This window comes from Cydia fagiglandana, chromosome 6 (genome assembly GCF_963556715.1).
Source record: "Cydia fagiglandana chromosome 6, ilCydFagi1.1, whole genome shotgun sequence".
NCBI classification, from domain to species: domain Eukaryota; kingdom Metazoa; phylum Arthropoda; class Insecta; order Lepidoptera; family Tortricidae; genus Cydia; species Cydia fagiglandana.
The window spans coordinates 743,120-770,027 of record NC_085937.1 but is presented as its reverse complement, the minus strand read 5'-3'; the positions used below and the strand labels follow the sequence as shown (position 1 = coordinate 770,027).

General features: G+C 37.6%; 1 protein-coding gene across 1 annotated transcript; it reads left to right on the top strand.

Moving 5' to 3' along the window:
- The first annotated feature begins 2,668 nt into the window (after positions 1 to 2,668).
- On the top strand, positions 2,669 to 26,772 carry LOC134664906 (D-glucuronyl C5-epimerase). Its single transcript, XM_063521617.1, has 8 exons — positions 2,669 to 2,937; positions 13,237 to 13,354; positions 13,793 to 13,938; positions 14,419 to 14,994; positions 15,842 to 15,976; positions 16,188 to 16,375; positions 19,331 to 19,495; positions 19,638 to 26,772. Exons 1-8 carry the CDS (start codon positions 2,869 to 2,871, stop codon positions 20,002 to 20,004), a joined length of 1,764 nt encoding a protein of 587 aa, XP_063377687.1. The 5' UTR covers positions 2,669 to 2,868; the 3' UTR covers positions 20,005 to 26,772.
- Positions 26,773 to 26,908: the final 136 nt, after the last annotated feature.

Genomic DNA, 26,908 nt, shown 5'->3' with positions numbered 1-26,908 from the left:
AAGTACAAGAAAGAAGAAGACGATGGAAAACTAATTTGTATATCACTTAGCACCATCAAAGAACGCTTGCAACTCCTAAAATTACGATGTTAAAACCTCTGAAGGTTTATGAAAACTAGCTATGTAGGTAGACAACATGTAAAAACATTATACCTACAGAGATTACAGAGCAAGTAGTCTTAACAGAAACTGACCATCGGAGGACCTTATGTCCTTACAATAAGGTTTACAACTAGTCCGTTGACAGTGTGGACGATGGTATTTGGCAGCAGTCCAAACTCAAAGTCAAAGTGCAGTCTGTTTTATTCAGTAACTAACATAGGTATATACCTAGGTATTCTGTCTTGGCTCGCGTAATTGTACAGTCAGCAACAAAACTATATACATAGCTAAGCGGTTAAGGTGGCCAAAATGATCTGCACATGATTTTTGTAACAGTAAAGTTGAGCTGCCTATCATTTTGAATGTCTCGCTCGCTTAGAAACTTAGCTGCTGAGTGTAGCTATCTTTAGAAGGCGTTTTTGAGAATATAACAATGGAATTAAGTTACCTAGTCCTCACAGTTGTCGTTACTGTTCCTACTTCATTAATCATAATTTACCTTCCAGTCACAACTCTAGTAATAATATAATGCTTTAATGTCGTAGTCTGGTCGTAGTCGAGTAAAAAATTGTCAACATTCGGTACGGATTCGGTATATTGGGTTTATTAAGTAAAAAAAACCGGGCAAGTGCGAGTCAGACTCGCGCACGAAGGGTTCCGTACCATAATGCAAAACAAGGTAAAAAAAACGGTCACCCATCCAAGTACTGACTCCGCCCGACGTTGCTTAACTTCGGTCAAAAATCACGTTTGTTGTATGGGAGTCCCACTTAAATCTTTATTTTAAGTATTCTGTTTTTAGTATTTGTTGTTATAACGGCAACAGAAATACATCATCTGTGAAAATATCAACTGTCTAGCTATCACGGTCATAATTACAATTTTATTTTTTCTTTCTGCGGTTATTATGTATGTTAATTAACATTATATATGTACCTACTCATTAATGAACCTCCAGGTCTGTTTCTTAAGTATGTTACGTACACTACATTGTACTAAAAATCCATTTGTATTATGTGACTGTTTGTGTTCTAAATAAATCAAAAAAAAAAAATGTCGTTAGAACGCATAGTTTCCGAGATATAAGCGAAAAACTGAAAAATGTGACCTTCAAACCTCTCTCTTCCCCCGGCTCAAGGGCTACGGCCGGGGACTTTTGATATGTTCACCTCCTAGATAGTCCAAATAAAGTTAGGTACAAAGTCAAAAATTGTCTTTCAAGCATTTCCCTCTATAAGTACCTTTTATTGAATTCGTTGCCTGGTCTAATTTTGAGTTACTTTTTGTTATCTTCAGCGAATTTTTGTCACAATTTGCCGCCCCTAATATCTCGCCGCCCTAGGCCCGGGCCTACTGTGCCTTATGGGAAATCCGTCACTGGGTTCGTAAGATACAGCCTGGAGACAGACGGACGGACGGACGGACAGCAGTCTTAGTAATAGGGTCCCGTTTTACCCTTTGGGTACGGAACCCTAAAAAACCGGGCAAGTGCGAGTCGGACTCGCGCACGAAGGGTTCCGTACCATAAAGCAAAAAAAAACGGAAAAAAATGCAAAAAGAAAACGGTCACCCATCCAAGTACTGACCACGCCCGACGTTGCTTAACTTTAGTCAAAAATCACGTTTGCTGTATGGGAGCCCCACTTAAATCTTTATTTTATTCTGGTTTTAGTATTTGTTGTTATAGCGGCAACAGAAATACATCATCTGTGAAAATTTCAACTGTCTAGCTATCACGGTTCGTGAGTTACAGCCTGGTGACAGACAGACGGACGGACGGACAGCGAAGTCTTAGTAATAGGGTCCCGTTTTACCCTTTGGGTACGAAACCCTAAAAATGCATTTAACCGATTTTTTTTTTTTTTTTTAAATTATGAATGGGCTTACTCATGGCCACAGACTAGCCGAGGCGTAGACGTGGCCTACGATGGAGCGAGCAAGACCAAACAACAACAGAAATACATCATCTGTGAAAATTTCAACTGTCTAGCTATCACGGTTCGTGAGATACACCCTGGAGACAGACGGACGGACGGACAGCAGAGTCTTAGTAATAGGGTCCCGTTTTACCCTTTGGGTACGGAACCCTAAAAAATGCATTTAACCGATTTGCAAGACCGAAGTGATCCCATAAGAGCACCGTGAACAAAGTTTTGTACTGTGCTCTAAAAATTGCTCGATACGCACGATCGGCTTCGCGCCTGTAATCTCATTCGCGGCAAATCTGTTTATGAGAAGCCGTACTAATTAAAACCTTGATAAAGGCTGCGTGGTTGATAAATAGAGGAAAGTAATCCGATTACTAATTTATACCTACTATAAAAATTAGATAGGTATAATATTAATGATAATAGCTTACTTCTGGACACGACCGTTTGCATGTATATAATTATTCCTGGACAAAACTTTCATTTCAGGCAATTATTCATTTATGAGCTTTAATACTAAAATAAAATAATAGCACAATAATTCTTAATTTGACGCTGTGCGTCACCGATATATTTTTAAAATATATGCAATAAAGTTGAAATCGAACGTGGTTCTAATACACAATCTTGCAACGAAACGAAACGCTTTTGACGTCTACTGTCAAACACCCACAGCTGCAGCGACATCGAAAATATCATAAAAACCTGCGGAACGGTCGGAGCCGTGTCTTGCGGCTATCTAAATCGCTCTCCTAATAAATAAAGACTAAACTAAAACAATAATTCAATTAAAACAGCGTTCCCAAAGCTAAATAAGATGTGATCTTGTGTTAGTTATATGAGAAGTGGCAGTTTATCGCTGAACAAACATTATCGGCACGGATGGAATGTCCCTGGCTTGTGCAGAGTGAGTATAATTACATGAAAATGTAGTAGCTATTAGGTTTTTTACTTTGTCAACGTGTGATTGTAAACATAGTGCGTGTAGGTATGGTGTCTGTTAATAGTTAGTTGATTTAGTGTCATGTCATGAGCGTCGTGTTTGTATCCACCGCCTACGCAAAGATTCCGACGCATGTATTTAAAGGGCCCGATCGTCCTACGTCTATAATTAGAAACCAAATTACTAAGATCGCTGTGACATCTATTTAAGGTAATCAGTGTAATCTGAGAGTTGAAGAAATAAGTGGTATTGATTAAAATCATGTTTGTGTAGTAAAACTTGAAACTTTACAAAACATTAAAGTTTGTTTTGACTTTCACTGTAAATATTTACTGTTATGCTACAAATAGTAGTGTATACATTTTATTATGTGATACATTTGTTTGCAATTGTGCAGTTAATTTATTCATGCAGTTAATTAATTTGCATTGCTTTTACTGGACTGTTGACTTACATTTAAAGTAGAACTCGCAAATGTTTCGACTTTGTGTCGACTCTGTGTAGACACATGACACGCGCTGTCAAAAGTAATAACAAAGTTACTGGATTTGCAAAATGGCTCCTTGTGTTCATTTGTTTTCAGATATTCTCAAAGTGTAAAAATGCCGTGGTCAGAGATGGGACTTAATAGATTAACTGTTTATTCGACTAATTAATGGAATAAAAAAAGTTAATCCTCAAATTTTAATCGCGATTAGTTTAGTCGACCTAACATAGATTGAAATTGAATTAATCTGAATATTAATCGAATAAATTATCGATTAAATCTCGGTTGGAAGTAGACGTGCGCGCCGGTCGAAAAAAATCGGGCGGCGGCGCGCCACAAAAAAATCCACGGCGGCGGCGTAACGCCGGCGGCGTGGAATTTTCAACTTTTCAATATACGTATAATGAGAAACCAAGATTAACTCTTAAATCAACACTGGAAAAATCTTTTTGGTGTAAAATATATGTCACTATGTTGGACGTTGCCAAGATCGGTGTAAATAATAAGTTTTTAGCAAAAATTTCATTTTTGGTACAAGCTTTTATCGCCGACTGTACTTTTATTTCCACAGGCAACTAATACTCATGGAGACAATTCTAAAAACCCCAAACACAATTAGGTTTCGTTGTTTTATCACTGAGTTCCTATGGCCACCTCCGGTCTCCATCATCAGATCAGCTCGATGACACCATAATATTGCATTGTCACCCCACTTACGTATGTATGCAAAATTTCAGCTCAATCGGAAACCGGGAAGTGGATAAAATTTAACTTGCAAGATTTGATTACACACAGACAGACAGACAGACAGCCAACGGTCAGGTGAAAATAAATAAAAGCTTGTAAAAAGATACGCCGCGTAATTAAAAGTCGTCCAGTATTTTGGACGTTGCCGAGTATAGACTACCTATTTCATGTGCATAATGCATAAGGTTTTTTTAGTCCAATTCATGTATTTTAAAATAAATATAGAATAATTGCATTTTTAATTAGAAATACACTTACCGATAATGTCAACTTATGTAATGAATTGAAGTAAAACCTATTACATATTTTTATATTTTTGGAATAACTTTATAGCTCGTAGGTGGTAAAATTTTATCAGTGATTGACGTCATTTATTTAACATTAAATCAAACAGCAGGTTATCCTAGGAAGCTGTAACATCTAAGCAATGGTTTTTACAATAATGCATGCACTTTTATCAAATTTTCCTAACAAATTTCTCAAATGAAATCGGGTCTGTCTCTTGATGAAAACAAATCCACACACAAACAGGAAACAAACACACACACACACACACCACATCCACAGGGAAAAATCCATAAAAAAATTTTTTTTATCTATTTGGTTCATTACATAATACGGCAAGTAATGACTTTTTAAAATGTTTTCAAACACCTAACATCCCTCTATTTAATTTATTTACCACAAAAACTACCAGAAAATTTAATAATTTTACTCTTCGCATACTTGGCAACGTCTAACATAATGGACTTAGCAAAAGTGCCGTGTTGTCGATTACAATGGGCAAAATACTGATAAACAAAAATATTTTTATGTAAATCATATTGCCAAGTAATAAACAGACCAGTTAGTAACCTATCTACACGTTTTATTTTAACGCTGCTTAATACTGCCATATACAAAAAAGAATGAAATATGGGTAAAATGTCAGTCTGTCGGATGCTTCCTTGCAAGTTCTGCGTTCTGTGGGACTTTGACAAAAAGATTATGTTCACACTGGTTCCCAATATTTTCTTATACACTCATACTTAAAAATAAAATATCATTCAAGTAGTATTAGTAGTAGTTTCCTGGTAGTGTAAGTACGCTACCAGAGGAAAGTAACGCTATGCTTTAATATTTGGTGCAGAAATTTTTCTTGGGATGTCCATTATAGTGGACGTTATCGATTTAAGGGTTAAAATAAATCAAGCAATGAATTTGAAAAAAAAACGAAACAGTCGGAACGCTAAAGCTAGGCACGTCGCACGCGCTTTATGTCCATTGATTTTAAATTTGTACTCTTGCGGGCTTTGTCTCGGCGCGAATTTTAAACTACCGGCGGCGGCGGCGGCGCGCTGACTCCTTATGGCGGCGGCGCGCCGCGGCGGCGCGCACGTCTAGTTGGAAGTTGACAGGGGGCCATTTTTGTACGTAAAAATAATAGAAATGTCTTGCATGCAGATGGTAGCCAAACACTTTGTCATAAAAGTCGAGATGGGTGTCGATTTATAGGTTTTAGGGAGTGCCGATTTCGAAAATGATGACCATTTTGGAATCCAAAATGGCGGCCATGCACTGTGTTATAAAAGTCGTCATGGATGTCGTTTTATACGTTTTAGGGGGCCCCAATTTTGAAAATGATGACCATTTTGGAATCCAAAATGGCGGCCATGCACTATGCCATAAAAGTCGTCATGGGTGTCGTTTTATAGGTTTTAGGAGGCGCAGATTTCAAAAATGATGACGGATTCCAAGATGGCGGCCATGCACTACGTCATAAAAGTCGTCATGGATGTCGTTTTATAGGTTTTAGGGGGCCCCGATTTAGAAAATGATGACCATTTTGAAATCCAAAATGGCGGCCATGCACTATGTCATAAAAGTCGTCATGGGTGTCGTTTTATAGGTTTTAGGGGGCGCAGATTTCGAAAACGATGACCATTTTGGATTCCAAGATGGTGGCCATGCACTATGTCATAAAAGTCGTCATGGGTGTCGTTTTATAGGTTTTAGGGGGCGCAGATTTCGAAAACGATGACCATTTTGGATTCCAAGATGGTGGCCATGCACTATGTCATAAAAGTCGTCATGGGTGTCGTTTTATAGGTTTTAGGGGGCGCAGATTTCGAAAACGATGACCATTTTGGATTCCAAGATGGCGGCCATGCACTATGTCATAAAAGTCGTCATGGGTGTCGTTTTATAGGTTTTAGGGGGCGCAGATTTCGAAAATGATGACCATTTTGGATTCCAAGATGGCGGCCATGCACTATGTCACAAAAGTCGTCATGAATGTCGTTTTATAGGTTTTAGGGGACGCAGATTTCGAAAATGATAACCATTTTCGATTCCAAAATGGCGTCCATGCACTATGTCATAAAAGTTGTCATGGGTGTCGTTTTATAGCTTTTGGGGGGCGCAGATTTAGAAAATGATGACCATTTTGGATTCCAAAATGGTGGCCATGCACTATGTCATAAAAGTCGTCATGGGTGTCGTTTTATGGGTTTTAGGGGGCGCAGATTTTGAAAACGATGACCATTTTGGATTTCAAGATGGCGGCCATGCACTATGTCACAAAAGTCGTCATGAATGTCGTTTTATAGGTTTTAGGGGACGCAGATTTCGAAAATGATGGCCATTTTGGAATCCAAAATGGCGGCCATGCACTATGTCATAAAAGTTGTCATGGGTGTCGTTTTATAGGTTTTAGGGGGCCCTGATTTCGAAAATGATGACCATTTTGGAATCCAAAATGGCGGCCATGCACTATGTCATAAAAGTTGTCATGGGTGTCGTTTTATAGGTTTTAGGGGGCCCTGATTTCGAAAATGATGACAATTTTGGAATCCAAAATGGCGGCCATGCAGTATGTCATAAAAGTCGTCATGGCTGTCGTTTTATAGGTTTTAGGGAGCGCAGATTTCGAAAATAATAACTATTTTGGAATCCAAGATGGCGGCCATGCACTATGTTAAAAGTCGACATGGATGTCGTTTTATTGGTCATGGTCATCATTTTCGAAATCTGCTCTTCCTGACACCTGTAAATCAACATCTATGACGGCTTATATGACAAAGTGCACGGCAGACATCTTGGAATCCAAAATGGTCATCTTTTTCGAATTCTGCACTCCCTAAAACCTATAAAACGATATCCATGACGACTTATATGACAAAGTGCACGGCACACATCTTGGATTCCAAACTGGTCATCATTTTCGAAATCGGCACTTCCTAAAACCCATAAAACGATATACATGACGACTTTTATGACAAAATACGTAGCCGCCATCTTGGATTATAAAATGATCATCGTTTTCGAATTCTGCACTCCCTAAAACCTATAAATCGATATCCGTGACGACGCAAGTTATCTTTATTTTCAGATCTAACAAATTGCTACAGAATACAAAGGACAAAAAAAGAAGCGAGGAGGTAATGAAACAAGCAAAAATACAGATGATTCCTCGACGCAATTGGATGCTTCTTAAATTGTGTCCAGATTTTTTTGTCATAAAAGTTTTTATTTTACACATATTACTCTCACAAGTTCCGTGACATTTCGACCTTGTAATTTTTTAAGTAAATGTTTTTGTTTATCTATGAGGATCTCACTAGAATAATATAATCAAGGTATGTTTATATTTGATGATTGAAATAGTAACGCAAAAAAAAATTATATTTGTGTCTTATATTCCTGCCGAAGACTTTTATTTTTCCTTTTCCTTCTACACAAGTTTGGCCAAGTAATAAGAATTTAGGACTCTCAATTTTATTTTGACTTCTACAACAGTAAAGCTACGAGGCCATGTTTGGTATCGTTTTCGTATAAATTCGCAGTACCAAATTTAGTTATGGTATCACATTGACACCATTCCAAAGAAAAACATATAAACTAATTAAAATACTTTCTTTTAAACTCCTCTTCACGCTTAAACTGCTGAACAGTTTTAATTTAAATTTAGTACACATATATTTTGAGTCCCGAGACAGGACATAATAAGTTATCTCAAAAATCATCCTTTAAAGGTGTGAAATGAGGTGTAGGGGGGAATTCAGAATTCACTTCTTGAAGTTAATACTGTTTAAGTATAGGTTTGAAGTCATGTTTTTTTATCATTTTTAACTAAATCAAAGATGTAGACCATCCCAAATTTAATATAAATCGGTTCAGCGGTTATTGATTTCCCGTACAAATTTCCACGCCACTTTTCACACCTTCAAAAGATGATTTTGGTTATAAGATATATCCTATGTCCTGTTCCGGGACGCAAACTATTTCTGCGGTTAAGCGTCAAGAGGAGTTTAAAAAAAACCGGCCAAGTGCGAGTCGGACTCGCATATTAAGGGTTCCGTACATTAAGTCCGACTCGCGCTTGACTGCACATTTCTAATAGGTTTTCCTGTCATCTATAGGTAAAGAACTATTTTGTGTATTCAGACGGACAGACATACAGACGCACGAGTGATCCTATAAGGATTCCGATCTTTGCTTTGGAGGTACGGAACCCTAAAAAGATTTTTTTAATTTTGTGGAATGGTGTCAATGTGATACCTTAAATGGATTCAGCAACCCAGATTTATACGAAAACGATACCATACACGGCCTAGCACCTTCACTGATGTAGATATATCAAGATAAAATTGAGAGCCCTAAATAAACTTTCAAGAGCGAATATCTCAAAAACTATTCAACATATCGAAAAAATTGACGAATAAACTTGTAACAAATTAAATTAACTTTCATTTTGTATAAGTGGCCATGTCGCTAAGATGCATAGTTTCCGAGATATAATCGAAAAACCGGAAAATGGGACCTTCAAAGCCCCCTCTCTTCCCCCCGCTCAAGGGCTACGGCCGGGGACTTTTGATATGTTCACCTCCTAACTTGTCCAAACCAAGTCACAGAGTCAAAAATTGTGTTCCGAGCATTTCCCTCTACAACTTTTTGGAGCATTCGTTGGCTGACCTAAGTAGCTTATTGCATTTCTTTAAAAACTTTTCTGTAAAAGGTTGACGGGTGTTGGGTGTTTATAATTATGGTTTTGGTCTATTATTATCATTTGCATTGCCCATGATGACTTACTAGAATTACTTACGAGCACACGAGACACTAATAGTAGTTTGACAAACCTTGGTTTTCAAGAGGTATTTTATATTGACATTTGCTGTCACAAATTTGCTGTCAGATTTAGTCGCAAACCGCACGCAAAGTGCACACAAATGTGTCGACACCTTGTTACGGAAAAGTGTACACACGGCGACGACACTTTGTTTCGAAACAATTCTAGACACATTGTGTGGACTCTGTTACGACACATCTGACATTTAGTTACCACTTTGATGATTCTGCGACTGGAATGGTTATATGGGAAATTAATCTTAAATAATCATACATATTTCTATAGAATATTTTTTGAATGTATATTATAAAACCACACTCTTTTTTAAATTTATTTCCAAAAATTACTTGGGCTAGGTGTATTATATTTTTGCTAAACTGACCTGACCATTGGTGGATCATATATCTTTGAATTTAGGTTTACAAATTGCTAGTTACTGACTGAACTACAATAATAGTAGAAAACTTCATACTTGATGACCTGTTTGGCTTAGTGGATAGTGACCCTGCCTTTGCAGAGGATGGAATAATGCAGCTGGGTTAAAATCCTGGTAAGGGCATTTATTTGTGTAATAAGCAAATAAATAAACATATTTGTTCCTGAGCATGGGTGTTTTCTATGTATTTAAGTATTTATAAATATTTATATCACTACACCTTATAAAACAAGGCCCCTGTCTGTTTGTTTGCTTGTGATAAACTCAAAAACTAATGAATGGATTTTCATGCTGTTTTCACCTATCAATAGAGTGATTCTTGAGGTAGGAGCAGGTGTACAATTTGTTAAGGTTTTATGTAACCCTTATGAAGCCAGGGCAGGTCACCAGTATTATATAAAAAAAAAATCATATCATTGTCGAAGTACCCGCAACACAACCCTTATTGAGCTTAAATACTATGGGACTTCTTCAATTTGTGTAATAAAGTCCTACAATATTTATTTATTGAACAAAGTTCTAATGCCTTCATGCATGCTTAAGGTTGTGACCTCTTATTTCACTGCACAGCAGACTCCTAAGCATAAATCACATTATGCATTAAATATTTATCTTATAACTGTCTCCACTCCAGACAGTTAATTTGATTCTAATTTTAAACCATTGACCTCATTACCCTGATTTCTGACTGCAAGTACCATTCACACTGTTGAAATGCTATTTCAAACCTAAAAGCAAAGATATAAGGTCCATTTTTGGTCAGTCAGTGTTGTTAGTGCATCGAGAGATTTGCTTTGGTTCCAGTTTATAGTGTTAATTGGTCTAATTATTCGGGTTATTGTGCAATGTCTCAATTAATATCACTTGTCTGTGTTTAGAAATAATTACATTAGGAACTTGGTTAAAATTCTTCTGCATCATGTTATGTCATTCATGTGGTACTCTCATATGATAAGTCTATACTGTTATTACGTAAAATAATTAGACTTTTGAATGCAAAATCTAGAGATTATCTCTATTCAGAAAAGTATTCTAGGGTGGTAGATACTTTTGGCAGGTTATTTTATCCTCTACTATTGATACAGTCATCATCATCATCATCATCTCAGCCATAAGACGTCCACTGCTGAACATAGGCCTCCCCCTTATTGATACAGTACTGTACAATAAATTGCCTAATTGAAGAATTATTTAACACTTAAGTGAAGTCATTTAAGAGATGCATCCTCAAATTGGGTCACTTTAGATATCCAATGGAATATAATTAATAACTTCACAGAAGCTAGTGAGTCATTCTAACTCCAGCACAAATAGTCTATTCATCATCTCATTGCTTTGACTGACATGTGACCTATGATTCAAACTAATTTTCACCCAGTAGGTGGGGCATGTAGACTAGATAGTGGATACTGCATTGTGTATTATACCAGTTGTCTGTCACTGTATGTCGACAGCATCAAGCTTTTAGTATTGCACTCTCAACTCAACTGCCATAGGTGATAGACAATTTAGCGTTATCCCATTTATCAACACGAAATTGAGTATATAATGTTTTATAATTCAATCTTTCTAAACTTAGCTAAGTATATAGACAACCTTATAATTATAAAGGTCTGTCTCCATATTGCGCGGCAAACTATCGAACATTGGCTCGCGGGGGTTACATATCAGAATACCGAAAACTGATTTACCTAATGTTGAATCACCTATGCTTGATTCACCTATTTTTAAATTACCTATAGATCATTTTACCTAAACATTAACTGACCTAAGTTTATAATACCTAAGCTCAAATAACCTAATGGACGAAACACCTAATGCACGATATACCTAATGCACGTTTTATCTACTGCACGTTTCACCTAAAACTATTATACCTAATGCACGAATCACCTATAACTGATACACCTAATGGACGATCCACCTAAAGTTGATATACCTAATGAACGATGTACCTAAACTTGATTTACCTAATGGACGAAATACCTAAAACTGTTAAACCTATCGCACGAAATACCTAAAGTTGATATACTTCCTGAACGAATTACCTTATGTCGATATGCCTAATGCACGGAATACCTAAAGTCTATATACCTAGTACAAAATTCATATCATTTTGCCGAATGATCAAGTGGCAACTCCACCCAATAAATCGTATGATTTCCCATCCTTACAGTAGAAACTGTTTGTTTGGATAACAACTTACTTTTTAAGTACTACAATGATTTTCTAAGTCTAATACAAAATTAGTTATCTTATCTTATCTTATCAAAAACTTACTTTTGTAAGTTACCCCCATGACGATGAAATAAAAGTCGGTTTTGGCACTGTTTGGTCGCAGTTAACCTAACACGCTTCTCCTCGCTTTGCTCGTCGTCGCACCTATCTCGACTCTGGCAAATGACTAGACCTTATATTATAATAAAAAATAGTAAGCCAATTGAATGATTTGGCTAAAAAAATTATATCAAATGTTGTATGTCCTAATAATATTCTACTATGCAATAATTAGATATATTTTTGATTTTAGGTACATATTTCGTTCATTAAGTGCATCGACTTCAGGTATTTCGTGCATTAGGTGTATCGAATTTAGGTATTTCGTTCATTAGGTATGTTAACTTTAGGTAATTCGATCATTAGGTATACCGACTTTAGGTAATTCGTGCAGTAGGTATATTAACTTTAGGCAATTCGATCATTAGGTATACCGAGTTTAGGTATTTCGTGCATTAGGTATATCAACATTAGGTGTTTCGTGTATTAGGTATATTAGCTTTAGGTATTTCGAGTATTAGGTGTTTCAACTTTAGGTAAATCGTGCATAGGTATTCTGAGCTTAGGTAAACCAATTGTAGGTGAAACGTGCAATAGGTAATTCGTTCATTAGGTGTTATGAGCTTAGGTTAATTGATCATTAGGTATTTAAAAAAATAGGTGAAACGAGCATAGGTGATTCAACATTAGGTAAATCGATTTTCGGTATTCTGATATGTAACCCTCGCGGGGCAGCCGCGCGCAATAATGGATTCTGGGTTGGCTCGCGAGCCAATATGCCGCGCAATATGGAGACAGGCCTTTACACCCTCCCAACGGTGAACAACTCCATGCGATACTTCTTATTTGTTACAGTGTCAATGTACCTAAACTAAACATTTATAGGAGCATTCCACGGGCTGTCCCGTACAAACGCATTTTATTTCCTGTGTTGCGACTTTTTTTTCGGCATTTAAAGTAGCCAATTATTTTTCTGCGCATAATTTTGACCATTTGTCATAGAAAAGGAAAATCTTGTAGTTGCAAATCTTCAGAAAATCGCGTTTGTACAGGACAAATGGTAGACAATTTCATGGAATGCTCCTATACAATGTGTGGCGTACGCAAGAGAGCCGCCTGGAGACCAGTTCTTAACGCTGCCTCTGACTGAAGCTATTTTCAGCTACTAATCTAAATACTAAAACTAAAGTAATTTTTTGGTTGTGACAGCGCGCGGGTATGATGGTGGTGCGGTTGAACCTGCGCGTGGCGCTCGGCGCGCTGTGCTGCGCCGTGGTCGCGCTCACGCTGTTCTGGGCGCGTTGCGGGGAGCTCAGCCGGCCGCCAGGTACAATAATTCTGATGTTATAATACTTATAATCATATCACCCAAAATAATAGCCACTTCTGGACATAGTCGATCAGTACACGCACCGCCTTTTCCTAAGGGTTTCTATATATAATCTTGACCAGGAGTTTGGTCCACTATTTGTAACATTTACGCTTTAACAGCTATAGGATTTTACAAGCAAGGATATTGCATTTTTTAAGTGTGGGAAGTCAGGCCAAGTGACAATCGTATATAGAAAATCGTATTAAATAATGCATGGAAATGATCTCATACGGGTCAACGGGTCGGATCATATTGTTCGAGGCTCCCGGGAGTTTTATGGATTGTCATTTTGGATGAATTGCTTATATACTTACGGTTTTTTTCTAGTACCGCGTTCATAAGCGAACAAAACAACGAATCGTTAATTTTCTGACCATGTTATATTGTCCACAGTCGGTTCGATGCTGTCAAACGCGTTGACCGAGCGAACAGCGCGCGATCAGATCGAATGTTCGATCAACGGCGAATATTCGATCGCTTGTCGCAGGGACCGGGACGACGTGTACGTGCCGTTTAATTTCATAAGGAAATATTTTGAGGTGAGTTCTTATTGATTTACACTTGAATTTATCGCGCGACATGGAGTTGAATTAACTTGTAGTCGAACGAGAAGAACGAGAGAAAAGTACGCGATGAGAGCGAATGTTCGATCAACGGCGAATATTCCATTGCTTGCCGCATGAGATCAGAAGACACACGTATTGTACGTGCCGTGTTCCACTGAAGGAAATAATTCGAGGTAAGACCGTGTTGCTTTGACTTTATCTTGATATATATGAAAAAACTTAATAGTATAAGTCCTAATTAAAAAAAAACTCGACCCTAAATATGAAATTATTTGTTTCCACGTAATTTATAAACTGTTGTGCTTTGATGGCTAACTTGGAATACCGTTTTTCGGTGATGTTTTTCGATCGGTGCCGTGACCAGGATCTGTACGTTTTTCAGGATATATTTATCTTAAACCTATTACAAAAATTACTCAAAACACTTTATTACATGTTTTTATTTTTCCTTAGATATATGGGAAAGTAACATCAGTGGATGGCGTCGAGAAATTCGAATGGTCTCACAGCTACAGTAAAATCTACCACCCGAAGAAAAAGTACGATCCGCGCGGCACCTTCGTTACCTTCGAGAACTACAACGTCGAAGTTCGCGACCGCGTCAAATGCGTGAGCGGGACGGAAGGTGTTCCCGTCTCCACGCAATGGGAGCCCAGAGGCTTCTATTACCCAACGCAGATAGCTCAATTTGGCTTGTCACATTACAGCAAGAATATTACAGAGCCTGAACCAAGAATAAGGGTGTTAGATGACAGCGAGAAGTATTTAGAGAACTGGATTGTCAGTAAAGACGCGGCATTGTCAAGGGTATTTGATGAGAAAGTGCGTTCGAATGTTTTAAAGTTTTCGACGACGGAGTTGGCGTCGAGCCAGGTGTGGTTGAAGGTGAATATTAGCCAGGACTTCGTGTTGAGCGCGGATGTGCTGCTGAGGCCGAACTCCTCGGTGACGGTGGTGCTGCAGAACAAGGAGAGGAAAGAGACTGCTTATTTGCATTATGTTACCAATACACAGATGATTTATGCTCAGGTGAGTGGACTTAATTAATTAGTTGGTTTGATTAACTTTTTAAATCGGTGAAGGAAAACATCGTGAGGAAACCGGACTAATCCCAATAAAGCCTAGTTTCCCCTCTGGGTTGGAAGGTCAGATGGCAGTCGCTTTCGTAAAAACTAGTGCCTACGTCAAATCATGGGATTAGTTGTCAAGCGGACCCCAGGCTCCCATGAGCCGTGGCAATATGCCGGGATAACGCGAGGAAGAAGAAGATTAACTTTTTAAATTCTGTGAATATTTTTTTTAACTTGATGAACTGTTTCACATAATTCATAAACATTTGTCGAATCTAAAATAATAAATAATAAATAAATAATAAATATTATAGGACATTCTTACACAGATTGACTAAGTCCCACGGTAAGCTCAAGAAGGCTTGTGTTATGGGTACTCAGACAACGATATATATAATATACAAATACTTAAATACTTACATAGAAAACACCCATGACTCAGGAACAAATATCTGTATCATCATACAAATAACTGCCCTTACTGGGATTCGAACCCAGGACCATCGGCTTCGCAGGCAGGGTCACTACCCACTAGGCCAGACCGGTCGTCGAAATTCCTTTGATTATCGTTTGTCACGGACTAACATAGGTGTTAGAAAGAGACAAAGTTTGCTTTGTTTTATTTATCAAGGAGGTAAATCTGTAGCTATAAACGCCATAACAAAGACATTGCTGACAACCCTGCTTGGCACTCTTATCCGAAATATGAGCTCAGTAGAACAATTGCGCCTAGGAAAACTATATGTTTTCAACTAACCTTACAGTTCCTTGGCTTCTATTTCAATATTTTGATGCATGTTGTACAGGAGGAGCATATATACTACGGCATCGGGGCAGAAGCAATATGGCGGCGGCTGACGCGCGACCTAATCGTCGACATGCAAAAAGGCTGGGCCTTGTTGGACCGGCCCAAGCGGAAGTCGCCACGAACCAAGTTCAAGGTAGATCTACTTCTTTGTTATAAATTAAAGGCGGCTGATTAACACTCGGCTTTTAAACTAGTTCTTTGATACAGTGTCTTGTATCAAAGAAGTAATTAAAAAGCCGTATCTGAGCCTCCAAACTCGTTCATTCATTTTGACTGTGACCACAACGCAGGTTTTAAAAACCATTGATGGAGTTATACTAAAAATGTTGTTCATTTCGCCACAGATCTCCAGCATAATCCTAAGCGGCAACGGTTCCCTCGACAACCTGACTATAAGCACCAGCGCACACATGGAGCAATTCTACGCGGCCGCCACGTGGCTGGTGCGGCGACAACGGGCCCGGAGCGGAGGCTGGCCCATACCCGTGCGGCGCCGGGTGGCTGCAGGGGTCACTGACCTGCGGCCTGGCTGGTGAGTGAGATAACACTTATAGAGCAAGACAACCTGAACGTACAGCGTACACATGGACCAATTCTACGCAGCCGCCTCATGGTTGGTGCGGCGACAACGGGCCCGGAGCGGAGGCTGGCCCATACCCGTGCGGCGCCGGGTGGCTGCAGGGGTCACTGACCTGCGGCCTGGCTGGTGAGTGAGATAACACTTATAGAGCAAGACAACCTGAACGTACAGCGTACACATGGACCAATTCTACGCAGCCGCCTCATGGTTGGTGCGGCGACAACGGGCCCGGAGCGGAGGCTGGCCCATACCCGTGCGGCGCCGGGTGGCTGCAGGGGTCACTGACCTGCGGCCTGGCTGGTGAGTGAGACAACACTTTTAGAGCGAGACAACCTGAACATACAGCGCACACATGGACCAATTCTACGCGGCCGCCTCATGGCTGGTGCGGCGACAACGGGCCCGTAGCGGAGGCTCAGGAGGCTGGCCCATACCCGTGCGGCGCCGGGTGGCTGCAGGGGTCACTGACCTGCGGCCTGGCTGGTGAGTGAGACAACACTTGTAGAGCGAGACAACCTGAACATACACAGCGCACATATGGAGCAGTTCTACGCCGCGGCGTCGTGGCTGGTGCGTCGACAATGGGCCCGAAGCGGAGGCTCAGGAGGCTGGCCCATACCCGTGCGGCGCCGAGTGGCCGCAGGGGTCACTGACCTGCGGCCTGTCTGGTAAGAGTTCTTTACGATAACTTCACCAAGACGAGCAATAAAAAGCGGCTTCGTCTCATTTTTAAACCGTTATAGCTTCGTCCTGAATAACACCGGAGAGCTCAAATTCACATTATTCACACGATAAGATGTAGTTAAGGAACATATGACATTCATTAAGTTTCGTCAATCTAGCTTTAATACTTTAGATTTTATCAATACCTAAAACATGACGAATTGGCCCCTCACTCACTCACTCACTTATACTCTTACTTCCCGATGTCCTAGAAAGCTGAAATTTTACATGGAACCGAGGATTTACATACAAACTACGGAAAAATTAAGAAATCTGAAATTGACTCCAACTACTCCAAGTACTTAATGACTGGGTACTTTCAAGAAAACTTACTTAAGTGCTATAAAGTTGTTTTATTAGCCTATTAACCCTCTGAATCGGCGTCAGACCTTATTGATAAGAGTTAAGTACTATTTATGTTCATATCAATTGTACAGTTAAAGTTCCGAGCGGCAGTTGTGACAGTAAGAAGCGATTGTTGCCCGTCCACCCGTCATTCTATTTAAATCACATTTGATCGCGCGAGCGGAATGATGGATGGAGCTATTCATCAATTAACATGTCTAAGATTGTCCTGCTACTTTCATTTAACAGTTGCGATACATTTATACTCGTAATTATGTGGCTTTCCATCAGAGAAGGGTCTTTCTGCACATAGAGCATGGGGATCCTTTAGGCATGGAATGTCAGATATGTTCGTAACTGACAGAGGAACATTAAAAGACACGTAAAGTAGTGAAAATATTGTAGACGCAAATTCGGCAGGAGTATCAATTTATTTCATTTGTTTTTATTTGGCTGTATTTTAAAATTATGACATATCGTGTTTCAGAAACACGATTTAGATTATAGCGACATCTTCAAAAATAGACCCCAATTCCAATGGGCCCCAGTAAATTGGTCGGACAGAACTGGGAGTGCCTGCCAGCTGCCTTATATTACTAAACTACCTCGCTTACGCTAGCCCGCTAATATCCAATCATATCACCAACTATGATTGTGACTCTATAGGACAATAACTTTAAAGGTACATCCGTGTCAATTTTCATGCTTTCTGATGTATGTATCAGACTTTATTTGATACTAAAAACAATATACATTATACAGAGAGAGAGTGATTTACTTGAGGGCGCCAGTCATACTATCTGAATGTATAATTTGTTGCATTTTGCTGATAAACCATGAACTGATCAGACTACTTGTGAACAAAGCTAGCCGCTGTACATTAAAATGATTTAAAGTATCTCATTGCTATAAAGATAACTAAAGAAGAAATGGTAGAAGTAAATATTAATAATTCCTTGTCTAGTCTAAAAATACTTCTGAGACGTAAACTCTTTTAGTAACTAATTCCTAACTTGTTTTCATTGTTCCTTGAGATTGTATGCTTATAGTTATGTATTTTTAAATTACTACGTTGTTCTTACCTACCTTTTTATTTTATTAATATTGTGTTTAATGAAGCTCCAGGTCTCTTTGTATCACCTCTCCGTTTCTGTACACTGTGTACAACATATGTAATATGTTTATTATGACTATTTGTGTTCTAAATAAATTAAAAAAATATATTGTTAGGTATATAATGTGTTGGCAAAACACACTTAGTTACCGCAAGATATTCCTCATTTTCCAATATCACTACGAAACGTATACTCTTACGAGTAATAAACAATAAAACAACCTAATCAGATCGGCGCCGGCGCAAATAGTCTGCACATGCAATTGGACGAGATAATTATAGATCGGCAAATGTCACTCGCTGCGCTGCGTGTGCACATCTTTTAACCTTGATTGAATTTGAACCTTAACTAGTTGCGGTAAGGCTGTGTTTTCTATGTCGAAACGGGCGAACAGTTTTTGTAGTTAAAAACTAGAGTTGGAATGCGAACATACTAGGTATGTAAGATTTTTGTGACAAACTGATTTGAAGATTCTTGTGTGTGGTCTCGATTTTTCGGCACTATTGCAAGCGCCATGTTCACGGAGCAATTGTTTTTTTGTTCGACGAACGGACAGATGTTCGTTATTGTAAAAGTTTATCGCTGCCATTTTGGCTACTGAACCCTAAAAACATATATTTTTAAAGGACGTAACTATGGAGCGCTTGCTTGACGCTAGAAAGACTATATTAAGACCAATTTTTTTTTATGTTTTTGTGAATAATATGCCCTCTTGTTTCCACAGGCACTCGGCAATGAGCCAAGGGCACGGCATCTCGCTCCTGGCCAGGGCGTTCCACCGCAGCGGCGACGCTGCGTACCTGCGAGCGGCTAAAAAAGCCCTTTATCTACTGGATGTACCGAGCCACGCAGGCGGCGTTAAAGCTATGTGGATGGATAAGCATGTCTGGTAAGTGTAGTATTACCGTAACGGAGACGCTGCATACCAGCAAGCGGCTAAAAATGCCAGTTTAGTCATTAAATTCGCCTTTTGTACTTTATTCCCTGTGCATTAACGATTAAATAAATAAATAATCATTTAACAATTCCAGGTACGAGGAATACCCCACAAAACCGCCGCTGTTCGTCCTAAACGGGTTCATATACACGCTGCTCGGCCTCTACGACCTCCACGTCATCGAAGGTGAGAACTCCATCTCCCTCGCCAAGAAGATGTTCGATGACGGCATGACGTCACTTAAAACATTACTCCCATTGTTTGACACAGGCAGCGGCAGCTTTTATGATCTTAGGCATTTCACGCTAGGCGTAAGTCCTAATATTGCACGATGGGATTACCACGCTACTCATGTGAATCAATTGTACTTACTAGCGGGGTTAGATGATGACCCAATATTGATAAATACGGCTAAAAGATGGGAGGGGTATATGCAGGGGAAACGGGCAGCGCATAATTGAGTCAAATTGAATTTTATTGCGTTGCAATAAGAGCTGTTTACTATTGAAACTGGTTTCTATGACCTTAGGGTATTTTACGCTTGGCGTAAGTCCTAATATTGCACGATGGGATTATCATGACACTCATGTGAATCACTAGCGGGGTTAGATGATGATTGATGACCCAACTTTGATAGGGATAATAAGAGATGGGAATATGCCGAGAAAAAGAGCGGCTCACAATTGAGCCAAAATGAATATTATTGGGTTGTAATAAGAAATATTTTCCATTGAAATTGGTTTCTATGACGATTGGCATTCCACGTCAGGCGTAAGTCCTAAATATTGCAAATAAATAAAAAAAAGTCTTTACCATTATTATGGTTTTAAAATAAATAGAGGAAATTGGAAATTTGTACTAGTATTAGGACTGGGATGCTAGAGGTTAAAGCAGATTTGTAAAAAATCTTATGGTCAACGAAAACTTGAACGCTCTGTTGACCGAGCCAACTCTTGCTAATGGAAATTGTGTGTTATCTTGAAATAAATAAAGCTCATAATCGAATCATCGATTTTGGTTTTGAATCGGGAACATTATTGAACGATTTCTATATATAAATACAGGTAATATGTATGCACATTATTAAGAAGTTTATGTATATACGCTGAACAAATGCGAAAGACTAGTACTTGTAATAATAAATAGCTGCTATTCAATAAAGATATATCGACAAATATTTAGAATGAAATGCAATTCTATTAAAGTCAGTTTAGAGTTGATATTTGTATACTCAATTTTCAACATATCTTAGTGTTGAATTTGAATATATCTCATACTTTTATATTCGGCGACTTCGGTACAGTCGCTATCAGATATATTGGAGCGTCAAAGCGCTCACAAATATCTGAACAACCTTTGTATTGTCAAAGCGTTAGAGTGCGTGACGCGCCATTGAGGACTGTTCTGAAACTTATGAATAGTATTTTAGAAATGAAGATGCCAAAAGAGTTGTATTAGGTTGTGGATGGTGTTATGCACGAAATGAATGTGAATGTTATTGGTTGTTTTCTGCATAACACTGTCCGCTGGGAATCGCTGGTGTACCTTTATAGCAAACAAATTTGTAGTATAAAAAGTATTTCTTTGACTTAGCTTGAGTCGTCAGACCGGATGGCTTTTTTAATTATAGTACAGTACGTAAATTCGTTTGTTTACAATCTTGTCTAAATCAACTGGCGGAAAAAAGTAATTTTTTTCCTATCTTCGTATAACTATACATATACAGTTGTGTATAAAAGACATATCTTTAAGTAGGATTTTCTAATAAACGTAACGGTGTAGCGTTGGTGTAGGTATTTAGTCGTGGTAGCGAGTGGCCCCTAGGAATCGCGAAATGTCTAAATAATATATCAAATATCAGATCTTTGTATTTATCAAACCTTGTTATCAATGTTGCAATTCATTGAAAATAAGGGCGCGGGCGCTGGTGTGCTGTCGCTCGTCTGTAAGGGCCCTAAGGGTGCGCAAGAATACGTGTACCCCAAATGTCCCCCATTTTGCCCACATTAACTGTACATCGGTGGACCTTATGCCTTTTGTAATAAGGGCCACCGATACAGTTACGAGTGTTGCTGTTTGTTCATTACTTGTCCTTCGCTTTGAGCATTAAATCATAATTCCACTATAAATTGTATCGTGGGATCCATGGCCGTATTCAACATTTAGAATTTGGTACTTAATAATTTTCATAACAAGTTGGGGATTGGTTGCAAAGATAGGTTATTTTAATATTCATATTTTTTTACTTGTAAGCCCTTGCTACACGGTCGCCGACGAGCCCCAGACCGCGTGGCCTTGGCCGGTCCCGCACCGTGTAGACAGTTGTTACCAACAAAATTTGACCAAAACTGACCAAGGTCAGACGGTTAGAAGGCTTGTCGGCGACCGTGTAGCAATTGCTTTATGCTATTGTCACGCAGATTTTTGTATCGTGAATTCAACGAATAATAGTTATGACCCTACTTGCCAACCTTTATTTTGAATGAACTGCAATTGGTAACGAGGTTTGAATATGTCAGTACTATTTGAAGGCAACTATTTCCATATGGCCGTATTATAAGGCCTCCTCTAACGAACGCACATATTTTACCTCATGTTGTTGTGACTTATTTACCCCGCTTATTGATCTAAGGTCGAACACAAAGCATTTTAAAGGCACTGCTATCAATTAAAAGGGTCATAAATCTTATTATTATGATTTTGCGTTATGCGCCCTTCCTGTGAACATTGATGATGATGACTTTATATTTATTTATTAAAACTTTATTGCACAAATAAACAAAAATGTACAAATGGCCTGAATTAAGATGAAAGCGGACGTTGCGTAAACATGTTTTTTATAATGTTCATATCCAGAGAGGAAAATGGGAACTACGTTTCTATTATAGTAACGTTATTGTATAATAGTAACGGTCACGTGACGTCGCAACCTTCGCTGTAAAGTGAAAAACTTAGAAGTGTGTACCCAAATCGTTTAGTATTGTATTGCTCACAGGAAAGACGCAGGAACGTTTTTGACCCAAAAAACATTACTGTAAGACTGATGTTTGACTTGTATGTATGTTTGTTTTTTTTTTGTCAATCCGCACTTACATACTCGTCAGGCTTTCCCCTGACATGTCAGGATTATTTGCCCTCAACTAACCACCACAATTTAGGTATAAGTGGAGTAGGGCATAGGAAAAAAAATTGGAGATCCGACCGTCTAGGAAATGTCACAATTTTTAGAGTGATACCCGGATTTTTGTCAGGATGTGCCAATTTTTCATATGGCAAATGGCAACCCTTATGATATTAGGTGGTGAACTCGCGCTTTTGTTTTCGCTATTCGGCTTGTCACTCTCACGAGTATGTAAACGCGGATTTAGAGTAACAAGTCGTATAGAAACAAAATCAGCAACATTCACTTCAACTGAAGAAATAACAATCTTAAGTGTATACTTAATAAGAAGTGTAATAAAAAAGTTTTAGTTGAAGTGGATGTTGCTGACTTTGCTACTATATGTCTTACATGTGTGTCGTTCCGTGTCAGAATGGATCTTAGGGTGATTGCTGCGAGCCACACGTTCATTGATAACGATCAAAATTCTGTAAACTCATACCCTAAGCTGTATTTTTATATGGAACCACACATGTCGTTAACCATAAAGGTCGCAATTTAGACATAGTTGATGAATTTGAATGTACTTAATTAGATTTAATTCAACTAACATTGTAATTAATATTATTTAAGTAACAATTGTGCATATCAAATAACGATAGTTTATTTATTTTATCTTAGAGATTATTAAGCCATATTTAATTTAACATGTCAAAGAAATGTCAATTTGCTGTCCGCTCAACATAATTCGTAAATAAAAAACACTTAAAATGTCACCTTTGAATTTCTAACAAACATAAATACGTTTTGATTCAATATTAAAGTTTATGTTTTGTTATCTGAATTAAAATGGACAGCTTAAAAAAATCTTATAAAAGTCATTTCCTGTTCTTGCCTAATTATTTATTGTTAATTTAATTTAAAACACTATTTATGTTAAACAAGTCTTAAGAACTTACTAACACTACTTAATAGATGTTAAGAAAAATGACAGCTGGGTTGTCAAATTGTTAGAATTATAAACACTCCCAATGCCTCGAAATATTTCAAAAATGTCTTATATTAATGACAAATAATTATTGTAACATGTAACCATATCTATTAGTGAACTATCTGAATTTGTAATGTAGGAAATATTCAAAATATAATATATATCGAATATCTAGTGAAGTGTATTAAATATGTATTAAAATTTGTTATACCTAACACGTAATAATTTACCGTCAGTCGTAGCAGAAAACTCTTACCGCGTTTTAAAAAATTAGCATATAAGTAGCCAAACCTTCTTTTTTCTGTGTTCAAAAGATAAATATTTGTTTGTACCACAAATCGTTTTCGTAGAAATAGAAATACTTACATGCCAAAATGTAAAATGCTGTCAGACTGTATCTAAGAATTTAGAAAAACATATTTTTTTTTTATATGGCAGCAGATAGATTCAAAATCTTATAGACGTATATTTATTTCAATTGCTATTAATTCATTATTAAAATAAAAAGTACAGTATATTTGTGTTTTCATAGTTTTTAGTGATTAATTTAATTTATTAATACGCTGCTAAGATATGCACCAAGTATTTTATTTAAAATATTTCTTGCCAATGTCATTTTTATATAATTAATATAATTATGTATAAAAGACGTGAATGTCATTTTCAGATAAAACGTACCACATTGACGAAAGTTAATGTGGAGCTAAAGGCTTACAGATTCGATTAAGAATTTACTTTATGGACAACTGACAATGTGGTACCTTTTACGTAAAACGTCACATTTTTTTTATTTACTTTAACTTCGTAGGTTGTTGGTCGGCTGTGGTCAACAATAATATTGTACAATAAAATATTTAGGTCAATTGAAAAATGTACATAAAATACTAGGTACTCCTGCTAAGAAAATAACAAATATGTATCTCAATACTCGGTCCACTATCTCATAAATACTGTATGAAATTCACGCTACGCGAGAAAATAAGTACTGATTTTGATTTCATATTTAGTGGTCATTTGTATTCTAGCAATATTAAAGGTCTATTGCTTTGAACGGCCACAGCATAATATATTTTTATTTAACTCAATGATTCGGACGTGTCACAGCGCCTACGGATCAGGTATCATGAGTGTGTATTAGGACTTCAGGTGTTCCGACACGGTCGAAACGTTGAGGTGAAAATGCATTTAAGTTCCGTTTATTATAAATATTTAGTGGGGTTTCAAGTTTAAGCCGATGTGACAAATGTATGGACATAAAACACCACAATTATTTCTGACAAACTTCTAAAGAAATCACATTGTTATGCTTGAGTGAAATGTACCTATATTTATATCAAATCGAAATAATATTATTGCCAGCTATATACGCCTCCTAATTTTATTTGAGGTTCTTGGTAATTTATATTATTTACTTATCTATTACACCGTACGTGTGGCGTGATTCATTTCCTTTTAGTATTTGAGGCGGAAGAGTCAATGCAATCGTAACTAAAAATGTTTTAAAGATAATATGTTATTGACAGATGATTTCCTTCCATTTTATTTTCTACCTTAACGCATACATAAATAAAGTCTAAAATCTAAAATATTCTGCACAACTGTATGATGCTTGATATATTGTTATGATTATTACATCAAAGTATAAAATCAATCGGGACATTATCTATGAAAAGGGACCTTATTGTCGATGGCGGTTACGCCGCACAGCGTCGCGCGGCATCGTATTTATATCGGAGCACCGTTAATAATAGCGTAAGCGCCATCGACAATAAGGTTCCTTTTTCATAGATAACTTCGCAATTTTAAATCATATTAAACCATCTGTCAATCGCAAACTAAAGATTCATTAATTCTATATACATATATGTAAGTCTCAAATAATTCGTGCTGCGGATTTGACAGCTGATGTAGATGGCGCTGTACGTGTACAGTCCCATAAATTATTCAGTTACCGCAAAGCATATGGCGCCAAACAGCATTATCTATTTCAGCTATCAAACTTGGTTCATCATTTTTTCTTATACCTACTTTCACATTTTATACAATCAATGCAACTTTTCTAAAGGTAGTATAGTATTGTATCGCTATTAGACACATTCCAATGTATAAAGAGCTTATTATAATAGTCACTGTAAATAGTGTTTGTTATTCGTTTCTGTTGATATTTGGTTATCTTTTATAGGCGCTGTATGATAACAGTTTCGTTGAATTGTTTTTCATTTATTATTTAACAATACTAATGGATAAATTTAGTGGAACGCCAAAAAAGGTTTGATTACTGGATAAACCTAAAGTAATTACAAAAATGGTTTGATTACTGGATAAACCTGAAGTAATTACAAAAAAGGTTTGATTACTGGATAAACCTAAAGTAATTACAAAAAAGGTTTGATTACTGGATAAACCTAAAGTAATTACAAAAATGGTTTGATTACTGGATAAACCTAAAGTAATTACAAAAATGGTTTGATTACTGGATAAACCTAAAGTAATTACAAAAATGGTTTGATTACTGGATAAACCTAAAATAATAACAAAATTAGTAATTAACCCTTTTTTTTGCGTTTCTCTATGTTTGTCCATGTGTATAATGCTGGTAATATTTTTAAGTGCTATACTCCACTACGCTCTATGCCACGTGGTTCCAAGTCTTAAATGTCCAACTAATGTGACTATAGTCAAAACATTACACGGAAACATTACGATCGGCCGCCGACATATTATATGTATATTTGGTACGTTATTAGCGTTATTACGTACTCCCATCTCAAAGGCCGCCAACGTACTTCCAATCCCTTTGGTATTACCATCTAATCGCTTACGATCCGGCGAATCGTCTGCTGGTTTGCCTCCACCGTCGATGAAGTCAATAAAGCGGTCCACAATACGCCTGCTGCATAAGTTGTTTGCCATCGACTTACAAATATAATACAAAATACAAATAATATGTCGGTATGTTTTTATTGTTTTAATAATAGCTGTAAGGAAAATATTGCCAGCATTATGTTCGACTTTCTATCTATTGGTTACCTACATTATGATTGTATGTATGAATAGCGTAAGGTCTGTATGATGTATACCCGCGGTGTAGGAGGTAGTGAATGCACTTGTGAATGACAATAAAGCGTCTCAAACATTCATCTTGGTTTGTTTTTTGTATTCCACTTTTTGTCCGTTGATTTTCTACCTTAAAACAAACAATATAAAATTTAGACGTAGACAAAGTAAACTCAATAGTTGTAGACTAGCAACAATATAATATATATACTTACAT